The sequence below is a fragment of the Ictidomys tridecemlineatus genome, chromosome 11 (genome assembly GCF_052094955.1).
Source record: "Ictidomys tridecemlineatus isolate mIctTri1 chromosome 11, mIctTri1.hap1, whole genome shotgun sequence".
NCBI classification, from domain to species: Eukaryota; Metazoa; Chordata; class Mammalia; order Rodentia; family Sciuridae; genus Ictidomys; species Ictidomys tridecemlineatus.
This window is the reverse complement of record NC_135487.1, coordinates 107,475,887-107,496,712: the sequence shown is the minus strand read 5'-3', so window position 1 is coordinate 107,496,712 and position 20,826 is coordinate 107,475,887. Positions and strand designations below refer to the sequence as shown.

Below are 20,826 nucleotides of genomic sequence, written 5' to 3'. Positions count from 1 at the left end.
CTGGATTTATAGGCTTGTGCTACCATGCCTGGCAGATTATTTCTTTTGACATTTCTTTCCTGTAATACACCCAGTCTTAAATATTTCCTTGGAAACTAAGGTATTAAGATAAAATCTCTATGTCAGGCCTACATTTTTAAAAGAAGAGATTTTTTTGTTTGGTATTGGGGATTGGATCTAGGGCACTCCATCACTGAGCTATGTCCCCAGCCTTATGGTTTGTTTTGTTTTGTTTGTTTTTTAAGAGACAGGTTCTGGTTAAGTTGCTGAGAATTAACCTGAAACTTGCCTTCCTCCTTTCTCAGCCTCCTTAGTTGCTGGAATGTACCACCACATCCGGCCGAGATACTTTTGCTTTCTTTCTTTCTTTCTTTCTTTTTTTTTTTTTTTTAATAGTTTACTTTTTAATGTGGTGCTGAGGATCCAGTCCAGTGCCTTACACATGGTAGGCAAGTGTTCTACCACTGAGCCGCAACCCCAGCCCTGAGATTATTTCTTGATTGGATTATTAAGACTTCATTTAACACTGATAGAACTATTTACATTGAATTGTGGTGTCCTTTGTCCTATTATGGGTTAATTGCCTTTTTACTTTATTAGCTTCTGTTGTGTAGCAGTGGGTTATAGCTAAAAGAATCAGTGATAGAGAAATAAGCTTCGGTTTGCCTCTCAGAAATTTGAAATATAAGAGTTAGAGATGTTGAGTACTAGAGCACATGCCTAGTAAGTGTGAGCCCAGTAATCAGAACAAGGTACATAAACTTGAAATAAAGTGTAGAAATGATTTGGTACCAAAAAAATTGATGTAGGCACTTCATATTGCTGTCTCTCTTAGTAGGAGTTGAGAAAGAAGGTAATGAGTCTGTGCTGGAATGGTCAAGAAAGGCCTTGTCATCTTGAAGATGGCAAAATTTTGTTCTTTATGGAAAGATACATATGAGTAAAGAAAAAGTTCAGGAATATTTCAAGAGTTAGGTTTATTTTTTTCCCCAATCCTTAAACACATCTAGGAGAACTGGAAAACAGCAGAAAGTTAAAATGAAAGCTGGTTATTATGGCACATGCCTGTAATCTCCACAACTCAGGAGGCTAAGGCAAGAGGATCCCAAGTTCCAGGTCAGCCTTAGCTACTCAGGCCCTGTCTCAAAGAAAAAGGGAAAGGTATAAGACACATCTTGGTGTGAACCACCATACCCAGCCTCCTAATAGCCATTCTTATTTCTGGTTTTTAAAACGAATATGATATCCATCTCTCAGCATGTCCACCTTTTTCTTCTTCCTGTGTAAATCAATTTAGTTGCTGGGCTTGGTGGCCCACACCTGTAATCCCAGCTACTTGGGAGGCTCAAGTGTCTGTAGGATCATTTGAATTTAGAGTTTTAGTCCAGCCTGGCAACGTTTAAAACAATTTTTTTTTCCGAACTCTTTTTCATGCCTGTAATCCCAGCAATTTGAGAAGGTGAGGCAGGAGGATTACAAGTTCAAGACCAGCCTCATCAACTTAGCAAGATCCTGTCTCAAAATAAAAAGAGAAAAAGAGTTGGGGATATGGCTCAGTGGTTAAGTGCCCCTGGGTCTAATCCCCAAACAAACAAACAAAAAAACTTTTTTTTTTTTTTCCAGTTAACGGAACTGTTAACACTAAGAGTCGGTGCAAAATATCACAAAGCAGAATTTGGTGATTTTTACTTACAATTATATTTTTTTGTGAACATTTCTCATCTACTTACTGCAACAACTTAGATCTGAGAGGTTTGCTTCCTTCAATAAATTATGTGCAGTAGGAGTTCAAGACTTATTACCACTTTTACAAAGAACTAAGGCTGTTTCTTGTTAACATCAAGTTGAAATGTTTTATATTCTGACTTGACTACACCTGTCACACAACATATCTATTTCATTTTGACCCAATCCACTGTTCTAGCCCAGTTAGTCTATTGATTTCCTCTGAAACAAGCCATACTTGTTGCTGTAGTCATTCAGAAGAAAACTTTACTTAGTACCAGTCTTAAATTGTTATTATTATTATTTTTTAAACACACTGCCCCTGCTCTCAAGGAACTTGGAATTTGGTGGCATATTCTGGATTGGCATATGTGGTATTTTGTCCCTAGAATACTCAGCTATTTATTCTCTCCTAAAATTCTACTTGGTTTTCCAAGTTCAGTTCAAATTTTATGCCTTCTTTATGCTCATCATGTTGTTTTGATGCTCACATAGTTGTGAACAAACTATTTTTAGTATAGTATATGATATGTAGATACCCAAATATTAGATAAGCAAAATAATTTTGGGTATTTTAATCCTGTATTCTGGCTCTTCTCAGCAAGATTGTAGGCTCTGATGGGAGGAAGTTCTTTTGTATTTTTCAGAAAACCTAATACAGTGCTAGTTGCTTATAAAATGATCTGTATTAAATTAAATATTATGCTATGTAACTTCCAGCTTACCTGCGAGTGGGAAGTTAAGGACAGACTGTGGAATAACTTGACATCTTGAGTATGTGATGCCAGAGAAGGAAGTAATCATTATTTGAACAATTCCAAGTTTCCTAAATTATTTGCTTGACCAGTGATTCTATGTTAATGAGGTTTGCCTTGTTTCCTGTTCTGTTACTGATCCTTTTGTGTATATTACACTTAAAGTCTTCATTTTTTTTGCCTCTAGTATGAAGTGTAACAGAACAGACTTTACCACCTGAAACTGCTGCTTCAAGTTCAGATCAGGCAAGGAACAAACCTCGTAACAACCAACAAGACCAAAGAAGAGTACACTTAAGTTGAAGACACAACACTTGATCTGAAACAAGAAGTTTGTGCCTACTCAACAGCTTTGAAAGAGCACTTCCCAACGCTGCTAGTAGTCTTTGTTTTCTTCAGTGCTGTACTGTGAGATTGCCCGGTGCAGCAGCAGTTGTATTCTTTATTAGCTTGGTAGATCATTTTCTCTCGCTCTTTTTTTTAATACTAGCAACTTTCATCCTTTGAAACGTGTGCTGAAAAAGAAGAATCAGCAAATACTACTGAAAGTGCAATATTTGATTATCACTGCGAGGTAGGTTTGAGTTTTAAGAATTAATTCTGTAATTCTGGATTCTGTTATTATTGTTCAAAACAATATATGTGACTTTTTATAGTGTTGTGGATTGAATCCAGGGACACCCCAGTACTGAGCTACAGCCGCCACCCTTTTTATTTATTATTTTGACACAGGGTCTTGCTCAGTTGCCCAGTTGGACTTGAACTTGAGATCCTCTTGCCTCAGGCTCCCAAATCACTGGGATTATAGGCATGTGCCAATGTGTCCAGCCCAAATATAAAATCGTAATTTTTTTTAAAACTTATTTTGTGAGTATTTTTAGAATTTAATATTTTCTAAATTATCTAGTATGAAAATAGTAACACTTATTTATGGTCTCTTATTAGGCCAGGACAGTATTTATGACCAAAACTGATTTGGTACAAAAGATTATATTGATACATGCTCAACTCTTGACTTATTGGTCTCATAGAGAAGTTCCACATGTACTACTTTAAAACTTTTCATCAGTCATGGTGGTGCACACCTGTAATTCCAGTGGCTTGGGAGGCTGAGGCAGGAGGCTCACAGGTTCAAAGTCAGCCTCAAAAACTAAGCTAGGCTATAAGCAGCCTAGTGAGACCCTGTCTCCAAAAAAGTGCTGGGGATGTGGTTCAGTGGTTATGCGCCTTTGGGTTCAACACCTGGTTACCCCTGCTTTCACAATACATTTCTGATTTCAAAAAGGTCCCAACTAAATGTTCCTATTCTTGTGAACAACAAAGGTTGGTCAACTGGATAGACTAAGTCCATTATCTATAGGCTTATCTTATGTTTAAATGATACCCAGAAGGCTTCATTGTATTCTTTATATAGGGGTCTTTGGAACTTAGGTGATATTTGGTATTAGCATCTCCATTTCCTTCTCTCCATCCTTTAAAATGTTAGTTTCGTGAAGAAGGAAACTCGTTTTGCATCCAATATTTAACGCTGCCACTAGCTACATATTTATATTTAGTACATATTTATGAATGAATGGTTAGAATGCTTACTATATTGTTAGGTATTGCTGATGCTGGAATATGATAATGAATAGGAACTGGGGATGTAACTTAGTGGTAGAGCGTTTGCCTAGCAGGCATGGAGCTCTAGGTTCAATCCCCAGTACCACCAAAATATAATGAATGGGGCTGGGGATGTGGCTCAAGCGGTAGCGCGCTCGCCTGGCATGCGTGCGGCCCGGATTCGATCCTCAGCACCACATACCAACAAAGATGTGTCCGCCGAGAACTAAAAAATAAAAATATTAAAAATTCTCTCTCTCTCTCTCTCTCTCTCTCTCTCCCCCTCCCCCTCTCTCTCCCCCTCTCTCTCCCCCTCTCTCTCCCCCCCTCTCTCCCTCTCCCTCCCCCTCTCCCTCTCCCTCTCCCTCTCCTCTCACTCTCCTCTCTCACTCTCTTTAAAAATATATATATATAATGAATGAACAAGATAATAATGGACTTATGATTTAGAGCAATTTATTACAAAGTGTCAGTTAATGTAGGCTAAAGAGAGAAAATATGAAGAGAATAACTGGAGCAGTTTTCTCAAGAGGGAAAGACATTTGAAGATGAGTAACACTTTATTAATAGGGTGTCTTATAGAGGTAACAAAATTAATAGATTCAGGGAGATCTGAAATCACATAGTATATATTGAATGAACAGAGTAGAAAATGCAGTTTTATGGCATGGAGAGAGTAACTGGAAGAGGAGCCTTCTTGGAGTCAGGTTCTGAAGGGTTCAGGGTATGTGACATTCTTCTGTAGGAGAGGCATCACAAGGGCTTAATGGATTTTGTTTTTCAGAAGTGAGATAGCTTTATTACTTTAGATTTGAAAATAATGTATTCACTTGAGGAATAGGTTAAGGATTGAGAAGACTATAAAAGATAAAAGCTGGTGTATAAATGGAGAAACAAGCATTAGATGTTTTAAATGGTAAAAGTAAACATTTGGTACCATTTAAATGTGAAGATAAGACTATAGAGAATCTTGTTGGCCACACGTTGTTGTTCACAGGAATAGGAACGTTTAGTTGTGACCTTTTTGAAATTAGAAATGTATTATGAAACCAGGCATGGTGGCACATGCCTGTAATCTTAGTGACTTAAGAGGCTGAGGTAGGAGAATGGCAAATTTGAAGTCAGCCTGTTTAAAAATAAAATGGAATAGGGATGTACTTCAATGGTAGAGCACTTGACTAGCAGGTTCAGTCACAAGTATCAAAAAATAAATAAATATATTGTGAAAATCTGTTGTTTTCATTAGATATCTGAAGTTGAAGAAAATATGTAAGGCCTAAATATTAAAGAATGATTATCTTTAAAGGGTAGTCTTGTGGAGAGCAATTTTTTTTAAATCAAGTTTATAGATTTTCTGAAATGGGTAGAAATAAAGGCTTGGAATTCAGAAAGGAGTCATCAGTTTATATGTGGTAAAGGAAGGAGTACCTTGAAGAGAACATTAGGAGTACCTTGAAGAGAATATTAAAAATAGTAGTGAAGAGAGAAACACCAAAGAATATAATTTCAAGGAGAAGTTTTTGATAAAAATGCTGCAGAGGTCAATGAATGAAAACTATAAAGATTGTTTTCATAAAAGTTAAATTTCCAAGAGGTGCTCAGGCCCTTATGTCTAATTTATGTCCAAAAGTTGTGTGATAGTATTAAAGATCTTATTGTGGACCAGAATTACTCATTTAACAAACAACTGAAAACAACCAATAGTAGCAATTAATTGAAATTATTTCCATAAACAGACAACGCATTTTAAGAGAATTCTTAACATTATTTAGTTTTTGTTCGTTTCTATCTCATCTGATTTTTAAAAAATAATATTTAAGACATGCTGGGCACAATGGTGCATGCCTGTAGTCCCAATGACTCAGTAGACTGAGGCAGGAGGATCACATGTTCAAAGCCAGCCTCAACAATTTAACAAGGCCATAGCAGCTCAGTGAGACTTTGTCTCTAAATAAAAATTTAAAAGGGGCTGCGGATGTGGCTCAGAGGCTAAGCACCCTGAGTTCAATCCCCAGTATACCCCCCACCAAAAAAAAAGTGATTTCAGTTGAATCTTTTGGGTTAGGTGAGGAAGATAGTGCAAATTGAAATTGTACAGTTTTATATTTGTATTTAAAAGGGTAAGAGACTAGAAACTAAGGCTCCCATAGTTAGAAATGATTTTTGTTTAGCCTAGTCTTTGTATTCTGAATATTAGTTTGGCACATGAACATGTTTAATGTATAAATACACCATATGCACCCATAACTGCAATCAAGGTGGGGGGCTGACCCCAAAACATACTCTGTACAGTTGTGAAATATTCCAGTTGAAATGAATGTGGCTGAGGAAACAGATTGGATAATGTAATAGAACCCCAGATTTTTTTTTAAGAGAGAATTTTTTTTAATATTTATTTTTTAGTTATCGGCGGACACAACATCTTTGTATATGGTGCTGAGGATCGAACCCAGGCCGCACGCATGCCAGGCATGTACGCTACCGCTTGAGCCACATCCCCAGCCCCTAGAACCCCATATTTTAAAGGGTATTTTTATTAAAAGTAGTACATAATTAGGAAGGAATGAATATATGAGTGGAATTAGCCCTAACTGGCAAGAAAGAATAATACTTATTGAAGTATGAATATAGGCATGAATTGGTGAGCGATTTGATCAAAATAGTCTAAAGTTGACCAAAGGAAAGCAAAACAAGGAAATACTGTTATGCTTCTAGCTTTCTTCTGCAGAGAAAGTAGTTTCTTCAACACTGAAGCTTCAGATGAATGAGAACAGGGTAATTTGCTAGTTGCTAGGGATATGATAATAGTTAATAGAGCCCTGTGACCAGAAGCTATAAATGTCCTGATTTTTCAGTTAACAGAACTATGGAGCTTGCTATCTATTCCTAGCACAAATCCAGGAGCCAGTGGATTTAAAAAAAAAAAAAAGAAGAAGAAAGAAAGAAAGAAATACTGCGGATTAAACCCAGTGACACTTTACCACTGAGTTGAATTTCTAGACCTTTACGTGTGTATGTGTGTATGTTTGGGTACTGGTATGTTTGAACCCAGGGATGCCTTGTCATTGAGCTACATCCCAAACTCTGCCTCCCCCCCCTCCTTTTTTGAGACAGGGTCTCATTAAGTTGCATAGGGCCTCAGTAAATTGCTGAGGCTGGCCTCAAACTTAAATCCTCCTGCCTCAGCCTGTATAGTCACTGAGATTACTGGCGTGTGCCACTGCAGATGGTACCAACCCCTTTTTTTGAGTGTCTTTATCATTAATTATTGTACTAGGCATTGAAACCAGGGGCAGTTTCCCATTGAGCCGCATACCCAGCCTTTTTATTTATTTATTTTGAGACAAGATCTTGCTTAGTTGTGGAAGCTGGCCTCATATTTACAGTACTCCTGCCTCAGCCTACCAAGTTGCTGGGATTATAGGTGTGTACCACCACACCCAGCTGAGTGCCTTTATCTTAATGTTTTATAAATAAGGATCTGTTACTAAGCTGTCTACTTTGTCCATTGGCCTTCTACTTTGATGTATATGTTTTTGTAATAACTTTCATTTTGTGTAATAGTACTTCTTAAAAGGCTTTTGGTGGTGGTCCTGGTGAAGAAATAGTTTATAATGCCATAAAAATATAGTTCAGCCAAATTACTAGGTATTCTTTGAAAAGATGTTGTACCTAAAATTGTTTTTTGTCGTATAGTCTTTCCCTTTGAAAGAAAAATAGAAACTTCCAAATGGACAAAGACTAGGGAAAGACGGTTTGAGTTAACAAAAGACTCTAGGAGAAGGGGGAAATTCTTTTTCAACTGTATTTTGGTACATTGAGGGATAAGATTACATCCTAGATTCTAATGCCTTTTGGGGAAACAAGTCTTTAGAAGGAAATGCTAGCCCTGATCTCTTACTCTGGTTGATTTTTCCCTGTTGAGAAAAACAGGATTACTCTCTTACCTATAAGAGGACCTGAGAATGTGTTTTTTGCCAACTTTCTGATTTTGATGTTACAGATCTTGCCAGTATTTTCCTATTTGTATAAAAGAACTATAGTTTAAACATGAGAAGCACTGTCTGAAAGTCATGATCTCAACCAGTGATGGAGAAAAATGATTCTTGAGTTACTTTTATATTGTTTGTTAGTTAAAAACATGTATTGTCTATATTTGTAAGTTGTATAACTTATGTTTATATTGTAAAACATAGTTGTCCAAATAAACCACTGTCCAAATAAAGAGCATAAATAAGAAATAAGCAGTATTCTGAAAGTAGTTTGCTTGTTAAGAGTGCAGAAATATTTCATGTTCACTAGGTATGTCATGTTCCAGATGCTTAGGTTTTTAAATATTTAGTTTTAAAAGAACTATCCTCTCCTGAATTTATATCTCGGGGACAATCTACAGGTGTTATGTTTTATTACAATTGATGTGTATAGCATAGTCTTTTTAAAAATATTTATTTTCTTGTAGTTGGACACAATACCTTTATTTTATTTATTTATATGTGGTGCTGAGGATTGAACCCAGGGCCTTGCACATGCTAGGCGAGCACTCTACTGCTGAGTCACAACCTCAGCCTATAGCATAATCCTTTTTAGAAAATATTTTTAGTTGTAGATGGACACAACAATACCTTATTTATTTTTATGTGGTGCTGAGGATTGAACTCAGTGCCTCACATGTGCTAGGCTAGTGCTCTACCACAGAGCTACAATCCTAACTCCATAGCAGTCTTGATTTTAACTTTTTGGCACACTTGTCATATGTTATTTAGAAAGTCTTTCCCTCCCCCCACTCCATCCCTGGCATGGTGATGCATCCTATAATCCTAACTACTCAGGCTTAGGCAAGAGGATCACAAGTTCAAGGCCCACGTGGGCACCTTTGTAAGACCCTATCTTAAAAGGGTTTAGAGATATACCTCAGTGGTGAAGTGCCCTGGTTTTAATCCCCAGTATCATAATAAAGTCATTTCTTCCTTCACATGAAGGTTGGATAACTAGTATAAGAAATAGAGCTGTCAACTCCTATGCTCTTTGCCTGTGCTTGCCTTATCTTTTATCTAAGGTTCTTTTGCAGAAATATTTTTCAGCTATTTTTCCATTTGCAAGCTTGGTAACTCAATTTGTATGCTCACTCCTTTTGGCATATTGAAACTGTAATGTGCCAAGAACAAATGAATGAGAACTTCATTGTCAACCTGTTATGGACTCTTCTAAAAGCTTTTTCCCCAGGATAACTAGGGCTGGAGAATGTAGTGCAATGATAAGAGCACCCCTGGGTTCAATCCCCAGTACTTCAAATTAACAATAATAACAAAGTTACTGGATGTTAAATTGGATTGAATAGTCTCCAGCAATCACCAGAAAGTTCTGTTCTGGGTTTTTTTTTTGTTGTTTTCCAGAGACTGAGCTTTAAAGCTCAGTCTAAACTACATCCCCAGTCTTTTTTATCTTTTGAGACAGGGTCCACTAATTGGTATCGAACTTGAAATCATCCTGTTTCAGTCTCCCTAGTCATAGTGATTACAGGTGTGCGCCTAGTGCCTGGCTAGAAAATGGGTTTTTGGTTTTGTACTGGGTATTAAACGCAGGGGCACTTAACCACTGAGCCACAGCCCTTTTCATTTTTTGAGACAGGGTCTCATTAAATTGCTGAGGTTGGCCTCAGCCTCCTGAATTGCTGGGATTAGAGGAGAGCCACCATGCCCAGCTACAAAGTTCTTAATGATATTTAAAAATTGTAGATAACGTGAGATAGAGATTGTTTTAGGGGCTTTGAAAGTACATTTTAATTTGATCTTTTAATGTTGTTTATTACAATATGAATAAGTATACTATATTTTACTGAACTAGCCCAATAAGTGTAAAAAAAATTGAATGTCAAATGTGTATTATTGTTATTAATCATAGTTATAAACATTATCTTATGTCACCACAGCATTTGAGATGGAGAATGTATTTACTATGTCATCAGATCCTCATCCCCCTCCTGCAGCTCCTCCTTTACTTTCTTTACCTTTATCTTCATCTTCTACCTCATCTGGGACTAAAAAACAAAGGAGGACCCCCATGTATCAGAGATCTGTAAGTCAGGAAAGAAGCAGTTGCAGCTTGTCTGCTTTTTGTTAAGAGCATGACTCATGTGGGCCACTCAGTGTGGTTGTAATGGCCTTAAACTCACTAACTTCCCTAAATTTCTTCACCTGGAATCCTGAAAGTAACTGCTACATGTCCAAGATTCAGAAGCATTAGTATCACCTTGGATTTTGTTAGAAATGGAATACCTCAAATCCCTACTGAATCTATTTTTGTATTTTAACAAGATTGCCAAGCCTTGTTTAAAACCCATGCTGTGGAGGTAGACCTTCTTAGTTTGAAACATTTACCATTTGATTTTGGCAAGTCATTTAAGTTCTCTGCATCTATTTCCTCACTGGTAAAGTAGAGATAATATAATATTACTTTCTCATGGACTTTTGTCAAAATCAAGTTAATACATGTCAAACAGAAAAGTGGCTAGCATGGAAGAACTTAACTGCTTACAAGTATGGTGGCTTTGATTTAATTTGACCAACCCACATACTATTTAATTGCTTAGACTTTATCTTTCTAGGATTTTAATCATCTTTTTCCTAGTGAAAGTGTATCCATTTTATTAATAATACCTAAGTTCTTATCAAATTTTAATGCAAGGATCTAAAAATAATTAAAGACTTAAAGATGTTGCTGCTGTAGTAAATTTTACATTTAGTCTTGTTAGAGTTTGCTGTTTTACATCTCATTTAAAAATTTATACAGGTTTACTAAAAGTAAATTAAAATAGCCAATGAAATATACAAAGTGATAGTATTTAATGACCTGAACAGATTCCATTATATTGCATTTAAGTAGCTCCTTTTTCAATAAAGAATATTATCTTTATTTAATCATAAAAACAAAATGCCACTAGAGATTTCATTAGTGTCTAAAAAGTGAAAGGTTCATGCAGATGAAAAGATTAAATTTACGCAAGAAATGATCAAACAATATTAGAATAAAAGAACTTTTGTCATCTTGCCTTAAGTTTTCTAACTCATTATTTTGGTGTGTCTTTTAAAGGGCCTAAGCATGCATTACTCCAAAATATTCTCGTTTAGATAAAGTATTGCATAGAAAGTTTGTTTTATTGTGTTAATCTCTTTTTTAATATTTATTTTTTAGTTTTAGGTGGACACAATATCTTTATTTTTTATTTTTATGTGGTGTTGAGGATCGAACCCAGCGCCTCGCGCATGCCAGGCGAGCATGCTACTGCTTGAGCCATATCCCCAGCCCTATTGTGTTAATCTCTACTAACTTTAAATATGCCTTCAAGATGCATGGCTTACAAAGTTGTTCTAAGATGTCTATTTAAGTTTGCAAATGTGAAAACAATCTCTTAGAGTCTTCATAGTTTTGGATCCTTTGTCCTTAAATTATTATTGTAGTAATTTAATGTAAAGGTAGCTTTTGTAATGTAGTTGCTTTACTTCAATACCAAATTCCAGAAATTGTATTTCGTATGGTTAGTGAAAATTCCCACATAAATGAGGGTAGTTCCCTTAAATATTTCTTCTGAAATGTCTTGTTAGTTAAATTATTTCAGTAATAAATGTCCATAATCCTCCCTTTATGTTTTTTTCCTTTGTTTTATTTGCCTTTTTGTATAGAAAATTTAGTTGTTTAGTATGCTATGGAGATTATATACAGATCTGTATGTATTTTTTTCTTTTTCAAAACAGATGAGCTTTGATCCAAACCTTCTCCACAACAATGGACACAATGGGTACCCCAATGGTACTTCAGCAGCACTGCGTGAAACTGGGGTTATTGAAAAACTATTAACCTCTTATGGATTTATTCAGTGTTCAGAACGTCAAGCTAGACTTTTCTTCCACTGTTCACAATATAATGGCAACCTGCAGGACTTAAAAGTAGGAGGTAATCTGCCAATTTTTACATTTCTCTTTGAGTGTCAGCTTATTCATGAGAGTGCTTTTTTAAAATGTTAAGTTAAAAAACAAAAAGGAAAGAAAGTTTTGGCTTTTTTTTTTTTTTGGTACCAAATTACTGACATATGTAGCAGAATCATGATCTGTTGTGGTTGTGTCTATGAGGGATAAAAGACTAGTTGACTCAGAGATACTTTTGAGTATTTTTATGGTAAATGCTTAGAGGACATAAAAGACTGAAGTTATGTGCCTTTGTTCTGAGAAAATCAGAACAATGGCTAACACAAGTATTTGATATACCAAATGCTCTAGGTACATGCTATTAAGCATTGTTTTGGTTAACCCTCACAATAATCTGATTTTTTAGAAATTATTCTCATTTTGCAATAAGGAATCTGAAGTGCAGAGAGGTTAAAAGAAAACCTTGTCAAAGGTGATGATTTGTGTATCGCTTCTTTTGTAATATGTGTAAATGCCATGAAAACTAAGACTTAGTATATGGCTTAGTCTAAGGCAGTGGTTCTGAAACGTTAGTGTGTATCAGAATTACCTGGAAGGCTTGTTAAAGCAATTGTTGTACTTGATCCCAGAGTTTGTCTTTGCGTAGGTCTGGAGTGAGGCCCAAGAATTTGCATTTGTACTGAACTCCCAGGTAATGTTGATGCTGCTGGTCCAGGGCCCACACTTTGAGAACCACTGGCTTAAGGTGGCTCAAATGCTACCTTAAGTAGAACTCAGAGGTGAGACACCATTTTGGAAACATTAGTCCAACAAACATAACACATTCTTTATTTTAGATGATGTTGAATTTGAAGTATCATCTGACCGGCGGACTGGGAAACCCATTGCTATTAAATTGGTGAAGATTAAACCAGAAATCCATCCTGAAGAACGAATGAATGGACAAGTTAGTGACTTTGATGCTTTGTATTTTCTTAGGGCCCTGCATTTGCATATCTTTCACATTAGAAAAGGAAGATACTCCCCATCTCCTCAGTTTGCACGAAAGAGAGCTATAGTATATAAAGATTACTATTTTAAAATTATATCAGAAGCACTGGCATATCTTGACCTGACATAAAAACATGGTCAAGACTCAATTTGGGTTTTATATATAACCCTAAGTCTATACTTACAGTCAACTTATATACTGTAAGTTTGAAATTTGGCAGCATGACATCCTCTTGTGGATCATATTAAAATGCATCCTTGTGTATAGTATAGAGGATATTAAAATTCAGTTTATATTGCACAGTGCTGCTCCTGAAATGATTAGCAATGGAAATTTTTTTTTTTTTGACTGGTAGGTTGTGTGCGCTGTTCCTCACAACTTAGAGAGTAAATCTCCAGCTGCCCCGGGTCAGAGTCCAACAGGGAGTGTATGCTACGAACGTAATGGGGTAAACTTGTGTATTTTTCTTAAACCTTTGCCTGATCCACCATGTGATCTATAAGCGTACTTTAAAATTCAAAGTAGAAAACGTAAGCTAGTTGCTAAAATCAGTTTTAAATTTGATTTCTAAGAGGCTTCAAGTGCAGCATAATCAAAAAAATTTAAAAAGAAAAAATCCATAGGACTTCCAAGTGTCTTAGCTTGCCCAAGTATGACCTTAGTTAGAATCTTAAGGTAAAATGCTCCTTTAAATGCTTTTTGGGGGGGCGGTATGGGGGGGTACTTTTTCCGGTTCCTTTTAAGCACTAACTCCAGCTTTTTTGTTTGGAATGCCTTACATAAAAATTGTCTTTTTTGAAATGTAACTAGTCTCTGGGCAAATGCTTCCACGTGTGTAAACTTTTTGAAGTTGGATTGCTGCTCAGCTGTGCACTCGCAGAAGTCATCAGCACCATGGAGGGGGAAAATGTGTGTTTATATGAATAAAACAACTTGTCATAAAGCATAATTTTTAAGAAATTTGGCTTGAAAATGCCAGTATAAGAAGTATTTAAGTAAATTATAGTATACGGTGAGTGAATATGTGCCCTGCCAAGATAGTAATAATAATTTATCACTTCACAGGAAGTGTTTTATCTGACATACACCCCTGAAGATGTTGAAGGGAATGTTCAGCTGGAAACCGGAGATAAAATAAATTTTGTAATTGATAACAATAAACAGTAAGTTATTTTCAGAATTTTCCCACGTTCATGATTCTTTGTTGGTTTTACATTAAGAAATTTGAAGCGAGTTAAAAACCTAACATAAATCTAGATAGTTTTGACCTTAATTTTTTTACTTATCAACTGAATATTCTATGGCAGGCACTATCAAGGTGACAATAGGAAATGCTGAAAACATGGTCAGGTTTTCAAGGAGATGATGGTTTAGATCTTTGGAAGTGATAGAGATGGTGAAATTTGGAGACTAGAAGTGCTCTAGACTAGAGTTAGCTATGTCAGGAGTTAAAAAGAACTATTGAAGAAATAATACAGATAGGCCTGGGATGGTAGAGTTGAAGTAGAATCACATTCAGGAAAAAATTTCACATTGGGAAGATAAAATCAAAATGATGGAAAAAGAAGTATACTTATTTTGGCAGGTAGAATTTAAAATATCTGTGGTATATCTAGGTAGATATCAAATATACAGTTGCATGTATAGCCCTGAGACTTAGAAGCTAGTAATGAGCAGGAAATATAACTGTAGAGTTCGTTAGGGTGAAAAAAAGACAAGACATGCACGCAGGGAAGGAAGTTAAAAATAAGAAATTGGAAAATGCAAGGAATGCACTTTTTAACACCATGTGAAAGGAAAAGTTCAAAAGTGTGCAGAATCATTTGCCTTGAATCCTATCTCTTGCAAAGCTGGAAGGAATCAGATTAACTTATGGGTACAGATATTCTTAGTTCCAATCTGAGGGCCACAGTTTAATCTGAAATAGGAAATCAGCAGAAAGGCTTAAGTTTGAGGAAGGAGACACTGAAGGAGCCAAGAACTTGTACTGTATACTTTATATAATAGTTCTTTTATCCTCACTATAGACTTTTTTTTTTTTTTTTAAGAGAGTGAGGGGGAGAGAGAGAATTTTTTATTATTTTTTAGTTTTTGGCGGACACAACATCTTTGTATGTGGTGCTGAGGATCGAACCCGGGCCACACGCATGCCAGGCCAGGGCGCTCCCACTTGAGCCACATCCCCAGCCCATCACTATAGACTTTTCTGATGAGCTTTTCATCTGTAAAATGAGGGATATATTCTTGCAAAATTAGTAGTCTAAATTCAAATCTTTTAAGTAGCAAACATTTAAATCTGCAATAAGTCACAGATTTTTCTGATGTCTTTGGTCAAATTTCTTTAAATTAAAAGGAGAATTAAGAATGAAGAATTAAGGAGAAAATAATTGCTTGGTTTATTGTTCCTCTTTTTTTTTTTTGTTTTATTACAGGGATTGAGCTTAACTACTGAGCCACACCCCCAATCCTTTTTTGTATTTTATTTGGAGACAGGATCTCACTGAGTTGCTTAGGGCCTCAGCTTTCCGAGCTGCTAGGATTACAGGCATGCACAAGTGGTGCACAGCTGTTGTTCCTCTCTTAAAACAGCCATACTAACAATATCACTGTATTTTATGGGCTGCTTTTTTGTTTGTTTTTTAGTGAGGATTGAACCCAGGGGCACTGGATCACATCCCCAGACCAGCCCTTTTTGGTTTTTATTTTGGGACAGGATCTTATTAAATTGCCAAGTCTGTTATCGAGATCCTGGGGTATAGGCATGCACCACCACACCCAGCAGTCTATTTAAAACAAAATTGAATTTACATTGCTAGTGTTTAAAGGTGGGTGCAGTATGTAGTAACATGGGGTGTCTGTGACTGACTGGTTTCAGTTCTCTAATGGGGAGAATGCCAGAATGCCTTCCCCGCCTCCTCTGCCCCCCAGTATTGGCAGTTGAACCCAGGGGTGCTCTACCACTAGTCACATCCCCAACCCCTTTTCTTTTTTAAGACAGGGTCTCACTAAGTTGCCTAGGCTGACCTTGAACTTGGAATCCTCCTGCCTCAGCTTCCCAAGTCTGTGGGTTTACAGGTATACATGCACCACTATGACCTGCAAGAATTACTTCCCCCAACTCCATTACTGGGGATGGAACCAAGGGCTTTGTGCATATGAGGCTAAGTTCTCCACCACTAGCTACATCTGTAGCCCATTAATGTCACTTTTAAAACCAAGGCAAATTCTTCTAAAATCAGTGCATTTATTCAACTTTCTTTTATGGCTCTGGAGTCAAAAATAATTAATCTGGGCATTGTGGTGTGTGGCTATAATTCCAGCTACTGGAGAAACTGAGGCAGAAGGATCACAAGTTTGAAGTCAGTCTTAACAACTGACTGTCTCAAAATAAAAAGTAAAAAAAGGCTGGGGATGTAACTTTGTAGTAAAAGAGTCCTTGGGTTCAAGCCTCAATACAATAATAATAATAACAGCAGCAGCCTGGGCAACTTAGCAAGACCATATCTCAAAATAAATTTAAAAAGGGTTGGAGTTAAAAAAACAAAACAAAACAAAGCACTCCTGGTTTCAGTCTCCATCCAGAACTGAAAAAATGAATGAATGACTATTACATTTACTACTCATTAATCATAAATTGCTCTTATTGATCACCATCAACAGTACCTTAGTTGGCAACACATAATATGTTTAAATATTTGTTACTAATTTTTAAAATGTTAGTGTTCCCCAACTTTGAAATTCAATTTGTCTTTATTTCAGATCTGTTGTTGGAATAGTAAAGCAAAGTAGAACATTATGCATCCAAGTTAAAGCACAAATCTTTTAGAGAAAAATAATCCACATATATGCCAAATTTAGAAGCATAAGGAGTTTATGCAAAGATCCTGTGCCTTTGAAGCCATATAAAAAGGATCAGATGTCATAACATTTGTTCTTACTGATAACAGAATTTTTGAAGCCCAGAAAACTAATTTTTCTAGACTCATCATATCTAACCAAACCAATTCATTTTTAACCCCTCTTTTAATTCTTCACTATTCCTTTTTAGTACTGGTGCTGTAAGTGCTCGTAACATTATGCTGTTGAAAAAGAAACAAGCCCGCTGTCAGGGAGTAGTTTGTGCCATGAAGGTAAGTGTGAACAAATTTGAAAAATTTGAATTTTTTCTTTGACTATCATAATTCTCATATTTCAAACCCAAACCCTCCCCCCCAGCTTCTGTTTTAAAGAAAATATCTTAACTGTTAACCTAAAACTAATCTCTTAAAATTCCTTGGTTGCTGATTCAATTATGTCCTTCAAAATGGGTCTTTCATTGCTCATATTAGAGTTTGTATCAATCCATATTGTTTTGACTATAATAATATTGTGAAGAGGCATATGGAGTTTTAAGTCATAATCACACATTTGTAAATGTTCTTGGTTTTTTTTTTTTTTTAATTTTTACTTTAGGAGGCGTTTGGCTTTATTGAAAGAGGTGATGTTGTAAAAGAGATATTCTTTCACTATAGTGAATTTAAAGGTGACCTAGAAACCTTACAGCCTGGAGATGATGTGGAATTCACAATCAAGGACAGAAATGTAAGATAGTTGCCTGACTTGATCTTTGATCTTTTAAGATTAGTAGTGGATTACATCTTTAGGAAACACTTAAAATTATATGATTTCCCTTGCTCCTTCCCCAACCCCTTTTGATTTAGGGTAAAGAAGTTGCAACAGATGTCAGACTTTTGCCTCAAGGAACAGTCATTTTTGAAGACATCAGCATTGAACATTTTGAAGGAACTGTAACCAAAGTTATCCCAAAAGTACCCAGTAAAAACCAGGCAAGTTATCTTTTGGGGGAGAGTTCTCTTTTGCTCCATTAATAATTGAATAAATAATAGGGTGTCATAAACTGAAATTTTTATTCCATTTGATTAATGTAATTGTGTTGAGGGTATAACACAAGTATCTTTTCATATATATGTAATTAAACCAAATGAGGAACTTCTGATATGTCTGTGAATATGTATTTTTTTCACTGATAAGAGGTTAATTGGGAAAAATTCTTACTGGCCTGGTCTGCAATTTGGATGTGCATTTGTTTCCTGCTCTCCAATCACTCCCTCCCCTTTTGTTTTTTTTATGGGGAGTGGCAAGGAGATAAATGATGTCATTGTGGAAGAAATGTGAATTATTAAGGACTAAAAATTCTTTTTCTTAAGTAAAATCTCTTGATATCAGAGTACAGAGTCTTAACTGCAATGTTATGATTTATGGTTATGCCATGTGACTGTAGAACATGAAGCTTTCAAATAGGATTTATGTTGTCAACACCTTTTTTCCCCTTTAGGGAACTATATTATAAATAACATGGGTTTGCTGTGTGTTCTTCTTGTTTGACTTAGAACTAGGAAGGATGAGAAATCTCCAGCTAAAATCGTTTTTCCTTCTCATCAGAATGACCCATTGCCAGGACGAATCAAAGTTGACTTTGTGATTCCTAAAGAACTTCCCTTTGGAGACAAAGATACAAAATCCAAGGTGACCCTATTGGAAGGTGACCATGTTAGGTTTAATATTTCAACAGACCGACGTGACAAATTAGAACGAGCAACTAACATAGAAGTTCTATCGAATACATTTCAGTTCACTAATGAAGCCAGAGAAATGGTAAGTATTGAATATTATTGGATCTGTATCTAACATGGAAGGGCCAATGTTATCTTAAAGTTTGTACTACTAAATTAAAAGTTCTTGTAAGTTTTTTACCACACTGGGGAGTTACCTTTAACAATCACAGACGTTTGAGTTAGTCAAAGTTTATCTCTGCCAGTTACCCTGAAAGTATATGTGAAAAAGTTCTAGAACAGAAATCTGGACAGGATTATTGTATTTTGAGGGCCATTAATTCTTTGACCCTTAAATATGAAGAGCAGAAAGATTCAAGCTCATAGTTGTAGAGTTGCTTTTTTTCCCAAACTATTGCCCAAGAAATTTAGTAAGTATTAGATTAAGTAAAGTCAAATAGGTCCTTTTTTCTTTAGTTTTCTTTTCCTTTTTTTTTTTTTTTTTGTCAGAACATTGCAAATTCTTTTAAATGGGTAAATGTCCAGAAGTGGTGTGTACCAGAATTGTTTCCCAAATGTTTTACAAACTTGGTTTTTGTGAGCTTTCTCAGACAGAATTTATATTTGTTGGGATCATTTTATTTATAGTATGTCAGTGTTGTCAATGAACTTTCAACTTTCTTGACCCATTTTTAACCTTTGATTTTGGAGAATTGATCTTATATGTACATACATATTATATATGTTACATATTTTTTTAATTTGGCGGTTTGAGCTTGTGATTTATTAATTTTTTTATTTTGGTACTAGTACTGGGGATTGAACCCAGGGGTGCTTTCCCACTGAGTTACATTTGCAGCCCTCATACACCCCTCTTCTAATGTACCAGAAATTGAACCCATAGGAGCTTAATGCTGAGCCATGTATCTCCAGCCCTTTTTAATTATTTTGAGATAGGGTCTCACCAAGTTGCTGAGGCTGGCTTGGAACTTGGTATCCTGCCTAAGCCTTCCAAGTCCCTGGGATTGTGGACATGTACCACCATGCATGGCCTGAATGTGAGATTTTTAAGAAAATTTCTCAGGATCTGTTTTGCTTTACAGTATAGAGTGTGTAGCTTAGCAACAATTAAATGCCAGAATATTATTTAGATCATATCTTTGTTATAGAATAATTACCTCTGCATTAATAAACATGCACTATGTAATTCATTGGCAATTTGGTGATAATTCATGTTGTTTTGGTAAACATTTGATTACTATCATGTTTCAAGTTCAAGATACAGTACTCTCAAAAAGCTGATAATTTAGTAAGAAGAAAAAGTATGAAAAGGATTTTTTGCATTTTATTTTTCAGACTTAAGCTTAAATTCTTCCTTTGTGTAAACTCACCAAAAAAAAATTTGAGGTAGAGTTTAAAGAATTGCCTTTTTTGTCAACTTTTTAAGTGCCAATTGGTAAAGTTTTGAAATTTTTGGAGGTTATATTATTAGGTTTAGGCTTTTATGAAATGATTTATGTGTGTTTACATTCAAATAGGATATATCACTTTTCCTAGTATTTGCCAAGAAGCTAAATACAGTGGTTTATGCCTGTAATCCCAGACTTGGAAGCTGAGGCAGGAGGATGGCAAGTTTGAAGCCAGCCTCCACAACTTAGACCCTTTATCAAAATAAAAGGGCTTAGTAGTAAAGTTTAATCCCTGGCAGGTAAATAAATAAATATTTGCTAAGAAGTCACATTCAGAGATCTCAGAATTGCTGATTTTAAATTACTTATTTGAAAACAATGAGTTTGCTGGATGCAGTGGTATAACTTTGTAATCCCAGCAATTTGGGATGCTAAGAAGGAGGATCAAAAGTTCACAGTCAGCCTCCGTGACTTGGTGAGACCCTGTCTTAATATGAAAAAAGAAGTATGAGTTTATATTAAAGAGGAAAAAATGGGGACACGGTATTCAGGTTATTAATAGTAAATATTCCTAGTGAATTTAACTTGATGATGTTGCAGACTTGAATGTTACCTTACTTGAAAAGCTTCACAACCAGTGAAACTGTACTTGGGTTTCAGGGTGTGATTGCTGCCATGAGAGATGGTTTTGGTTTCATCAAGTGTGTGGATCGTGATGCTCGTATGTTCTTCCACTTCAGTGAAATTCTGGATGGGAACCAGCTCCATATTGCAGATGAAGTAGAGTTTACTGTGGTTCCTGTGAGTAGTGTTTGAGAAAGGTATGGGGGTGGGGTTTCTAATGCTTCCTTTGTCAGTTTAAAGTTAATT

At 35.9% G+C, this 20,826-nt stretch overlaps 1 protein-coding gene across 1 annotated transcript in view; it reads left to right on the top strand.

The window, feature by feature from the left end:
• The window catches only part of Csde1 (cold shock domain containing E1), a 40,313-nt gene that overhangs the window by 6,788 nt on the left and 12,699 nt on the right, over positions 1-20,826 (top strand). The window contains exons 2-11 of the mRNA XM_078027063.1: positions 2,668-3,054; positions 11,834-12,032; positions 12,841-12,950; positions 13,351-13,443; positions 14,061-14,158; positions 17,044-17,125; positions 17,448-17,576; positions 17,696-17,821; positions 18,438-18,650; positions 20,617-20,757. Of these exons, the coding sequence (XP_077883189.1) occupies positions 11,834-12,032; positions 12,841-12,950; positions 13,351-13,443; positions 14,061-14,158; positions 17,044-17,125; positions 17,448-17,576; positions 17,696-17,821; positions 18,438-18,650; positions 20,617-20,757 (1,191 nt within the window). The 5' untranslated portion in view covers positions 2,668-3,054. The remainder of the gene's footprint in view (positions 1-2,667; positions 3,055-11,833; positions 12,033-12,840; positions 12,951-13,350; positions 13,444-14,060; positions 14,159-17,043; positions 17,126-17,447; positions 17,577-17,695; positions 17,822-18,437; positions 18,651-20,616; positions 20,758-20,826) is intronic.